This window comes from Cupressus sempervirens, chromosome 9 (genome assembly GCF_028749045.1).
Source record: "Cupressus sempervirens isolate cs-2001-9-10 chromosome 9, ASM2874904v1, whole genome shotgun sequence".
Classification (NCBI taxonomy): Eukaryota; Viridiplantae; Streptophyta; class Pinopsida; order Cupressales; family Cupressaceae; genus Cupressus; species Cupressus sempervirens.
The window spans coordinates 792,678,807-792,690,086 of record NC_143126.1 but is presented as its reverse complement, the minus strand read 5'-3'; the positions used below and the strand labels follow the sequence as shown (position 1 = coordinate 792,690,086).

The 11,280-nt window shown below is 38.8% G+C and overlaps 1 protein-coding gene across 2 annotated transcripts; it reads left to right on the top strand.

The window, feature by feature from the left end:
- Positions 1 to 202: 202 nt before the first annotated feature.
- Positions 203 to 7,423, top strand: LOC149541097 (U-box domain-containing protein 45-like). 2 transcript variants are annotated; one of them, XM_089802081.1, is made up of 6 exons: positions 203 to 615; positions 2,804 to 2,872; positions 3,871 to 4,056; positions 4,463 to 4,570; positions 4,912 to 6,167; positions 6,306 to 7,423. In XM_089802081.1, the coding sequence occupies exons 2-6, from the start codon at positions 2,816 to 2,818 to the stop codon at positions 7,090 to 7,092; spliced, it is 2,394 nt and encodes a 797-aa protein (XP_089658207.1). In that variant the 5' UTR covers positions 203 to 615; positions 2,804 to 2,815; the 3' UTR covers positions 7,093 to 7,423. The 2 variants fall into 2 exon arrangements, with proteins under 2 accessions (XP_089658207.1, XP_089658208.1); XM_089802082.1 differs by having other exon boundaries at positions 395 to 615; positions 2,809 to 2,872.
- Positions 7,424 to 11,280: the final 3,857 nt, after the last annotated feature.

Below are 11,280 nucleotides of genomic sequence, written 5' to 3'. Positions count from 1 at the left end.
TATACTTAATATCTTTGACCATATACCTAGGCCACATGGTTTTCTATAGTTGAAACACCGTGACACCATTACTTTCTCACTCCTTTTCCTTGGGTAGTTGTTACATGTACCACAAGGAATGTGAGCACGAGGGCCCCACAAGCTTTGAATGGTGGACAATGAAATTAATAGTATATATTGAATAAAGCTTGTAAAAACAATTAAATGAAAGTATTATGAAAGCTAAGGTAAAAACCATTAGCCATCACATCTACCAAAGTGTTTTTTGGACATTATGACCAAAGGAATCCTAAAAATGCAGATCTCCGACAAAAATAATATTCAAGTTTCTCAAATCTTTAATTAAAGACGGGAAGGCATGTCTATTTGTAGGCTCTAGAAATTCTAGAAACGAGTGCCTAAATAATTTAGATTTGGAGGAGGGAAAAAAACAGGAGGCTAAAAAATTCCCATGTGCGTGTTTATAGCCAGCTCTCAATCAGCCAAGGCCAATGATATTACAGAAGCATTTCCAACTGTAATTTATTTAACCCATTTGCTGATTGAAACCTCAAGCTCGGATGCTTGGTAATGGAGGAGTTCTGAGACTACCTGCTGCTTCATACAGCTTCTCAGGTTTGATTCATTTTCTCTCGTGTAATGATCTTTGAGTTTACTGTATTTTCCATCTGCAGCTACGCTCAGTGTTTTCATATTACTTCATTATTGCAAGAGGATTCAGAGCTGTTTTTAGGTTATGAGCATTATTCAGCTGTTTGTGATATGGGTATGAATGGTTTTCTTGGCAAAGGCGTGTTTTTCATCTTTTTCTTTTGGGAAAATTATATATCTAGCGTCCATGAAACTTGCTGATGTATGATTATATCTGGAATTGTTCTGAGATTTGGTTGACGAGGTTGTCTGGGTAATTTCCAGTGGATTGAGGACTATAGAATGAATGAATGGATTACGTTTTAGGTCAGATGGTATATTGGAGTTTTTGGGAGTAGGTGAAATTGTGTTTCTGAGAGCCAAGGGAAGGGAAACATTATGTATTTCAGAGCGTCTAACATGTCGGAAGACCTATAGAACGATTTTGTTGATTGCTATTTAGATTGATTATCGTAAAGACTTGTTGCAAGTCGGTGAGGTAAGCTTCAGAGAGTGTTACTATTCACCAAGACTAGTGAGGGTAAATGATGCTGAAACTATACATGTGTTTCAGAGGGTTTATTTAAGAATCTATGTGTGATCCAAGGGTCTATCAATTTGTTTTCAAGTGTTTTTTCATGTTAGATAGCTATATGATTTAGAGGTTGTAAACTTGTACCTATGCTAAAGATAAAGATTCTGCCTGTTTCTGAAGATCCACCCATATTCAACTACCTATTTTCTTTCAAAGGGTCTACCTATGTTAAAGAGCCTAAGGTCTACCTAAGTTCAAAGATCTCTACAACGGTCTTCTCATAGTGCATTGGTCAGAAGGACATCTGTTAGTAAGCCACCTCATCTCCTGCACTCATATCATTGCCCCACCAGTGCTTATGCATGTTTTGTGAATTCCATTCAATTATAAATCTGCCAGCTTACAGTATAGCACATCGGTTGGTGTGGGTTTCATATCAAGTAAATACCTTCTCTCATCATGCTGGATGAAATCAACAACTTGGTGTTTATGTTTTCCATGTCTAACTTGTATAAGAGTCTCTATTCTTAAAGTTTTTGTTCCCTAGAAATTTCTTTTCTTTTGTATGAATTGGCTTTGATTGTCTTGGACTGACCTGCAGTAGACCATCCAGAATGCAGTGCAGTATACATAATTACTTTTGAGTTCAATTCTTCGTGGCTTCCAGTTGGCCCTCACTTTTACGCTACCTTGGTACAAACATTACCTTTTTTGGCTTGGAGGAGTCACCTGAGAACTGCGCTATGATAACTTCAATACCTAGATTGAGATGGCAAAGCAAAGTGATTTTAATCTCCTAGTGCTTCAGAATTTTATGACTTAATAAACTAGCATTTCCTATAATACTGCTCATTTCATTTTTCTCAGCATGATTTTTGGCCTTTCTGAAGCTAGGCTTTTCCCTTCGTCATGTAATGATTTTAATCTCTTAATGCTTCTGGAGCCAATTTGAAGGAAAAGAGCTTATTCTTGGGTCAAAATTTGTAAATTTCACGTGTCACTTTTGCATTCAAGAGAATGTAATGCTGCAGAAATTTCATGCATTCACTCTTGGATAATGTGTGCACTTCTTTATTTGATGATTTTAACAAGTTGTTTTTAAAAAATGCAATCTATTATATTTCTTTCATTGATTGTCAACTCTGGCACCAGGCAAACATCATGGTTGGTTCTCGTCTTTTCTGTTGAGAACCCTATGAATTTCTTCACAAAGTGGAAAATTGTCATATGAAACAAAAGGAAAGGGACGAACAATTTGATGATGAGATATGTGTGTAAACTGTTGATGAACTTTGCAAATGTGCGGTGGGCAAATTCTTTTATTCTTTTTTGGCACAAACAAAGTTTTCTTCGTCTTGGAGCCAACTTCGATATACTAAAATAGAAAGGGATTTGAACACTCATAAGAGCTGCAAAATTTGTATTTGTTGGGCAAATATCTATCATTTGTTTTGCAAAAATCTATTGTTGGTCATGAAGTGATTCAATTGAGATTGGAGCTTTATAGTTTATAGCAGGTACAATTTAATAAAAAAGCATATTCAGCTATACTTGCACAGAGAGAGAGAGAGAGAGAGAGAGAGAGAGAGAGAGAGAGAGATGTGCTTATGATTTTGCTGATTCATTGAAATAATGCAGTCCAGTGCTTTGATGGAGCGAATAGAAGCAGCTGTAGAGCAAATCTTCTCAACTGCTAATGATGCAAAGGTATCTTTCTCTCTTTCTCTAAAGTGCTCATCTGAAGTAGGTACATTCTTGCGCACACACTGTTAGTATCCATGAAACAGCCAGATGAAAAACTTTGTGAATTTGGACTTTTGTTTGTGATTAATACTTATGATTGCTTCTGTGCATGCTAGCAAGTCGGGTAATTAACAAGATAAGCGTTATTCTATGTGTGGGCTTTAACTGCAAGATCTGCCTACTTTGCTCAAGTATAAACCTTCTATAGATTTTGAAATGAGGAGTAGACCTATTTTCTTAACTACAGTAGTTCTCATCATACCTGAATGACTGGCCTTGAAAGCAGCTCTTTTGAGTATTGCTTGACAACTGTTTTGTATTCAATGTTTATTGATCCTTTTTTAACTTCGACCTGTTGCCTACTTGTTTTGTTCATAGTTCATGCTAATGGCTTCCATATTTTTGTTTTGATCTGGGGTATTATCCTGTTACTTTTGCTTTCCATGCTTCTGCCTTCTTCCATTATTGCCTCAGTTTTTTATCTGTGTAATTATTGCCCTGTTTTCTCTCCTAGTAGGCTGTTTTCTTTAATTGTTTCTTCAGTCTTTTTTGGATTTATCTGGAGTATATGGTTGTCTATATTTTCTCTTTCTTCCATGTGCAACAGTGTCTCTTGGTATTTTCCTTCTCTGATCTATGGATCTTGCATATTTGGTGAAACATTAATTGGTAGTCCACCTACACGATATTCAAAATCTGGGAATTCACATCATGTGGTAGGATTCTTGTGCAAGAATGCATTTATATAGCACAGGAATACCTCAAGTGAAGCTTTTGAGTAACTTTATGTTGACTTTTGCATCTGAAATGTAAAAGTTGCATGATTGCTAAGTACTGTCACATTTTGAAACTATATTTTTGGTTTTGTTTATTGAACTTATAATTGGGAGTACATATGAGAGACAAAGAGAACGAACTCCAATTTTTTTGATGATTTCATTTTTATTCTCAAATATGTGCAGCTACATGGAGGTATGTGTAGGCAACTTGCCAGGCTTGTTGGTAAGATGATGAAAATCTTTCCTGCCATAGAAGCAGCTCGTCCAAGTTGTAAGTCAGGCATTCAGTCCTTATGTGCATTTCATCTAGCTCTTGAAAAGGCAAAATCCCTTCTTCAACATTGTGGAGACTGCAGCAAATTCTATCTGGTATGTACATTTTACTGCACATAACCAAATTTGCAAAGGATATCAACTTATGGGAGAAAAGGAATGTGTACCCTGTAAGAAAATTAGAAAGAAGTAAACAAATTAGATCAAGATGCAATAAGCTTATAAGTTGTTACAAGAAAGAGTTCCACAACCTATTAATACAAAAGTATCAGCAAAATTGAATTATCTAATTAGTCAGACTTAAAAATGCTTTATGATTTTCTAAACCCAGTTTTTAATGGATTTCCAACTCATTTCTCTTGCTAATGGAAAATAAGATACCTGAGACGTAATTAAAATGCAATTAATCAACAAAATTATGCTCTATTTTTCAAATGTGTACATTTCATTGACTTATTCAACGTTTAAATAGAAATTTGTCTCATATGTGATACATTGCCAGGCGATAACAGGGGATGCAGTTTTAATCAAATTTGAAAGGGTTAAAGATGATTTGCTTCAGGGTTTACAGCGTCTTGAAGTCCTTGTACCACATACTCTCGCTTGGCAGGTGTGAAGATTGTGAATTGTGCATATTTATATTTATATATTTCCATGGCTTATTTCCGTACTTGCATGATATGAATAAAATAATGCTGATGAATAAGTGAAATATTTTGGTAAATTCTATGCGTGATAGTTTTCCTTTTTGTTGGTAAGTCTGTGTTTTAATTCTATTGTTCAAGTGGTTTGTTCCAATATATACTAAATGTCATCGGAAAGATAAATTTTAACTTTATCATAATGTGTTATACTTGTTCTTTTTAGAAAGTGCAGTCAAAATCCTATGCAATGGTATATCGTTTAGTATTTATTAATTTAATATATACCAAAGGTCATATTTTTGTGCAGATTACTGAAATTTTCAAGGAGCTTGAACAAGCAACATTTGCTCTTGAACCCACAGAAAAGGAAACTGGTAGGGATCTTATAACATTGCTGCAGCAGGACAAGGATGTCAGTGGTCTAAATGATATATCAGAACTAGAAGCTTTCCATCAAGCAGCTACAAGGTTGGGAATAGTATCTCCTAAGACAATATCAATGGAGAAGAGAAGTTTGAGGAAGCAACTTGATAAATCTCGTTGTGAGGATGACAAGAGAAAAGAATCAATTATTTCATACCTCCTACATCTCCTAAGAAAATACAACAAGCTTTTCAGAAATGAATGCATGGATGATGCCGATTCTCAGTACTCTGATCCATGTTCTCCTACAGTCAGCAATTCTTTGGATGAAACTAATGTTAATAGCAGGAGGAGTGATCAGCATGATTCTAAAATCCGGTCATTCAAACTGGGTTCCAAGGAAACTCTTAGAAGTTCCATGGGAATGTTGCCAGCAGTTCCTGAAGAATTTAGATGTCCAATTTCCTTACAGTTAATGTCGGATCCTGTGATCATTTGCTCTGGTCAAACATATGAAAGAGTATGCATAGAGAAATGGTTCAGTGAAGGTCATGATACGTGCCCAAAAACACAGCAAAAATTATCGTATCTTTCTGTCACTCCTAACTACTGTGTGAAGGGATTAATTGGGAGTTGGTGTGAGAAAAATGGTATCAGAGTTCCAGAACCACCTCCCCCAACTTCTTTGCCTCTGATATACTGGAGATGGGACCAGTCAGATTCCATGAAAAGTGTTGCTGATGGTCGGTTGAAAAGAGTCAAGGTGGGATCATCAGACGATGACCAAGTTGCAAATTTTGGTGAGGGAGATGCCGGTGGTTTATCAACTTCCACTTTAGATCATAACATCTCCTCTGAGTCCACAGTTTTATCTATACAGGGCGAATTGATACCAATCAGTGGTAGAGACCCTTCTTTGACTTACAATATGGTGGATGCTCAAAATCTAGAAAAACAGAGTACTGAAAAGTATGAAAGATTGCTTGCAAACCTTAATTCATCAAGTTTAGGAGTACAGTGTGCAGCTGCAGAGGAAGTTGCATTATTGTGTAAAGATGATAGTGCTTGCTCTTATATGGGTGCCAATCATTTTATTTCTTCTCTTGTGAATTTCCTGCAGTCTTCTGCAGATGCACTAGATACGAAGGCTCAAGAAGTAGGGGTATTGGCACTTCTGAAAATGACTCGGAACAATAATAGGTAGACAATTTTAATCTGAAATGTTGAAACAATTTTTGGCATTTCATTCAACCATCTTTAGCAATCAATTGTTTAAATGTATTCATGTAATATCTACGACAAATTTCTTACAGTGTTCTTGAAATTTTTATTTTGTAGGAACAAGGCATCAATTCTATCTTCAGGTGTAGTACCACTGTTATTGAATCTTCTTGATTCAAAAACAGCTGAAGCAGCATTGGCAGTTTTACTAGCGCTATCTAGTTGGGATGACAATAAGGCAAGCATGGGTTCCTTGGGAGCTATTCCTTGCCTAATTAAACTACTAAGCTCAGACTCCTACCAATGTAGACAAGATGCTCTAAACTCATTATATCATTTATCCACAAATGCTGAAAATCAGTCCAGAATGGTGTCAGCAGATGTTGTTTCCAAGATTGTTCATCTCCTCACTGTCTGTGAAGTTGATTTTACAGAAATTTGCATTAGCATCTTATATAACCTAACTGCCATTGAAGATGGAAGAATAGCGATTGCCGATACCGATGGTTGCATTGTGACTATAGCAGAGCTGCTTGATACAGGCACCCCTAAGGAACAAGAACAATCGGTGGCTATACTCTTGTTGCTATGCACCAAGAGCTTTGACCATTGTCAGCTGGTTTTAAGAGAAGGTGTGATTCCCTCTTTAGTTACACTTTCTGTTACTGGGACTCCATGGGGAAGGGACAAAGCACAGAAACTTCTGCAGCATTTCAGAGAGCAACGTCAACGGGATGCTTCCTGGCTGTCTCCTCCTAAGGTTGTATGCAATCCAGAGGCATCCATGAATAGACAAGCCTCAGCTAAAGAAAAAAGAAAACCATATAGGTCAACTTCAAAAAAGATTGGCCGAACTTTGAGTTTCTTTTGGAAATCCAAGTCATTTGCTCTGTACCAGTGTTAGCATGCAATGCTACTAGGGCAGAAGATATTTTCATTATGTAAGCTACAAATTCTTGCTTGGTCAACTTCTTTGCTTCACGGTTCCATAATATGCTGATTGTACCACAAGGAGAGAGAGAGTATTTGTTGCAGCAAAAGCTGGCTTGGAATCATCATGCAGGTTGATGACTCTTTACTTTTGTTCAAATGTTTCAATGATTAAAGAAAAATGCAGAGTCCCTGGCTCTTGCAAGCTTGTATAGAGGTAAAAACAGAGGTCACAGATCAGTTTCTTCAGGATACACTTTTGTCTCCTTGGTCTTTAAACATAAAACGGAAGTAATTTTTGCCCTTGTCACGCTCTCATCCAGCATTTCATTTTATAACTTATGCCAACAAGAACAAACTGGGCATTGATTTATTTAACACAGCATCCTTAGCATGTGATCCAATTCCAATTTCTAATTTAAGGTTTGAAGATTCCCAGATGCAGTCCAACACTGATAAAGATTATACAACATTCTTTTGGTTATCTACAATTACCTTAAAAAATATCTAATACTCTTTGAATGTAATTTCTCTGAATATTTCTAGGAACACAAATGTCATACTCCCAAAACCGCAGAGGTGTACAACAACTGAAGATTTCATGCCGGGCATTGTGCTTCAAACATTATCTCCAAAATATTCTATACGAGATACCGTGCTCAAAAAGCTATCTAGTTTACTTCTTTTTTAGGAGCTTTATTCTTCACACATGTAGTTCTAGAGATCGTTTTAGATTCTACTTTTTACCTTTGTGCTTATCAACCAGGATGTATTTATTCTTGCTACTCTTTCTCCGGAGTGTCAAAAAGGTAAATATTTGTCTTCGATTCTACTGGGTTGAATTTCTCCAAGGAAAAAATTCTCACCAGTTATAACAAAAGCAGCATGTTCTCTGTAAGGGTTAATTCTAGATAACTAGCTGAAGGCCAGGCTTATTCATTTTATTATGTTTATAATAACAATTACTAAGACATGGCGAGTCATGTGTTGTTATTGCTGCTTGAGAAACACCTCAATAATTGGTTCTGCAACTTTCCCGCTCGTTTTGTTTTTTGAATTGGTATGAGCCGGGATGGCCCCCTTCGGCGGGTTAGATCCCCGTGATTTGCCCTGACCTGCAAATGGTTTTGACCTTGATTGGGAGGGCCCATGTGGAGGTGGATCCTGAGACTTTTGTGTGGGGCTGACCCGATTGTGTCAGCCCTGTTCTCTGGGGATCGTTAGGGGAAAGCTATGGCAAGCCTGTCCCCTGTGGTCTCTGGTTGGAAGGACGGGGTCCTTGGGGAGAAACTGACAGGAAACCTTCAAGAAGCCCCCAAAGTTCTCCGAGGGGAAGAGGGGCTAGAGATCGTTTTCCCAGATAGTTTAGTTGATTGTGTTTCAGCAAGCCTTAGGTTGTGCCCGGTGGGATGTTTTGTGGCTTTTCATCCATCGATTGAGATGGTTTGGAAGTGGGTGAACTAGAAGTGGAAGGTGAAGGGCAGTGTAGTTGTCTCGGCAATGCTCAGTGGACTCTTCTGCTTCAAGTTTACGGCTGCTGAAGATATGGCCATGGTGCTGGCTGGGTCATGGTACTATGGAAAACATGGCCCTACTGTGATCAAATGGCATCCTAGCTTGGATTCGGCAAAGGAGTTGAATCGGCTGGCCCTTGTGTGGGTTAGGCTGCTGGGCGTTCCTTGGAGTTTTGGAATGAAAGGATCCTCAAATTGATTGGGAGTTCCTTTGGTCATTATGTTGTTGCTGATTTGGTCACCTCACAGAAGTCCACGCAGGTGTTTGCCAGATTCTGTGTGAATGTGGCGATCGATCGACTCTCGCTAAGTCCATTATGCTTTGTTCCAAGTGGCGTAAGAAGCTCCAGACTATAATATATGAAAATGCAAGCCTTTTCTACCAAAACTACTTGATGTTTGGTGGATTGTAAACAAGGGAAGACCCTTGAGAAAGGTGGAGAGAAAATGCGAGAGATAGAAGAGGTGGACCCACCTAATGATAAGAAAGAAGAGAGGGCTCTTGGGATGGTAATGGTGAACTCTGCTCACTAGGAGGTCGTAGTGATTGCTAATGATGAGGCGGGTAAGCTGTTGGGAAGCACCAAAGGGGATGGGTCATTGAAGGAGGAGTCCTCTGACCTGAAGCCGCAAGTGAAGGCCCTTGAAGTGGAAGGATCTACTAGTAAGGTAGAGGAAGGAGAGATTGTTGAGGCAGATGGGGGGACCCCTTTCCCTTCCTACAAGACATTGGAGATCTTCTAAGAACCTCCCCTGGGGATTGTGGAGAAAGGGAAAGTCGGTGTTGAACTAGAGGAGGTATGTAAGGAGATCAAGGAAGATAATGGGATAGATATGGTGGATAAAGAGGTGGCTTGAACGCTTAACTAGGGTTCTGATGTTGGATCCCCCTTGAGTTCCCAGTTGGTAGGAACGACTAGAGCCTCAACCTCGGCTTTTGCCTCCCCTTGGGCATGGACGGAGGGATATGGCAGACATAAAGAAGACAAACCAGTGTCAAAGAAACTAGATAAGGGAAAGGCGGCGAAATTGTATGTAGGAAGGCGACGAAGCACAATAGGAGGACGAAGCAGATAGCAAGGAAGGTGGCTAGTGGTAGGCAACCAACCTCGGAGGCTATGACCAAAGGTAGGAATGATTGTCCTCTCCTAGAATATGAGGGGGTTAAATAGCCCTCAAAAGCAGTTTGCGCTTAAACAACAATTTTCTAATACTAGTGTAGATATCCTATTGACTCAGGAAGTTAAAATGTCCTTGGAAAATTTGGATAAAATTGCTAGTTACATTTGGTCGGGGGTCAGTTTTTTTATAGTGAAGTAGAGGGTGCTTCGAGAGGGGTGGCCACCTTTTGGAACTCTGGTGCTGTTAAAGGTAGATTCATTCACAATTCTAAGTGCTACCTCATTACAGAGCATAAGGTGGAAGAGGAGGTTTGGAATGTTATTAATGTTTATGCTCTAAATTTGGGACATGGTAGAAGTCAGCTCTAGGAGTTGACAGACTTCCTAAAGCAAGCCAGGAACTCCTTTTGTATGGGTGACTTCAATACTCCCTTGTACCCCTCGGAGAAGTTTGGGGGTGTGACTGATTTTATAGATAGTATGAATGACTTGTCAAAGTTTATAAATAACAATGACTCGATAGATTTGGAGTTGAGGGGTCTCAAGCTAGCATGATCAAATAATAGGAAAGGGAAGGACCTTATTCAAGTCAATTTGGATAGACTCCTTGTCCCAACTGGTTGGAAGGGGTTGACTTCTTCTACTCTCACGGGTCTTCCTAGGATTGTCTTGGATCACACCCTAATCCTTTTCAATTGGAAGGAGGTGGCGTTGGAGGGCCCAAGGCATATGAAATAATGTGGCAGTCCCACTTGGACTTAAAAAAATTTGTGGAGGAGTGGTGGAATATAAAGATTAAGGGTACAACTATGTTCAAGCTTAATACTAAGCTGGATTATGTCAGAAGGAATGTTTGCCTCTAGAGTAAGAAGACCTATGGAGATATTTTAAAAATAAAATGGAGGCTGAAGAGAAATTGGAGAACCTCAAAAAGGCAATGGGAGATGGGTTAGCCTCAGGTGATGTGATGATAGAAGAGGAAAAATGTAGGGGATTGTGGAAGGATACCTTGGCTAGGGAGGAAATTTACTGGAAACAAAGGTCGAGAGTCTTTTGGCTGAAGTTGGGGGATAAGAATACGACGTTCTTCCATAGGTCAGCCTCTAATCATAAAAGGACAAATACAATTGACTCTGTGGTGGATGACCAGAACAAAAAGTTGACAAAGTGAGAGGATATTGGTAGCTGGGTGAGTAATTTCATTCAAAGTTCCTATAGGGAGCAACATAGTGATTCCAATTGGGAGGATAGGAAGTGGCTAATCGATTCCATGCCTGATGTGATCTCGACAAAAGAGAATGTTGGCCTTCTTCAACTGGTAACAGAGGAGGAAGTGCGTAAAGTTGTTTTTTCCATGAAATTCTATAAAACATTAGGACTCGATGGTTTTCCCCTGACCTTCTTCCAACATTTCTGGGAAGTGATTAAAGTGGATGTGGTTAGAGCTGCTAGAGATTTCTTTAGAATTGGGAAGATGCTTCAAAGACTTAATAGGGCGTTTATTACCCTAGCCCCAATAATTAAGGA

Coding starts and splice junctions, on each gene's coding strand:
- LOC149541097 (XM_089802081.1), top strand. CDS start 2,816: ATGGAGCGAATAGAAGCAGCTGTAGAGCAAATCTTCTCAACTGCTAAT. Junction 4,571..4,911: donor CACATACTCTCGCTTGGCAG/GTGTGAAGATTG, acceptor ATTTTTGTGCAG/ATTACTGAAATTTTCAAGGA. Junction 6,168..6,305: donor ATGACTCGGAACAATAATAG/GTAGACAATTTT, acceptor TTTATTTTGTAG/GAACAAGGCATCAATTCTAT.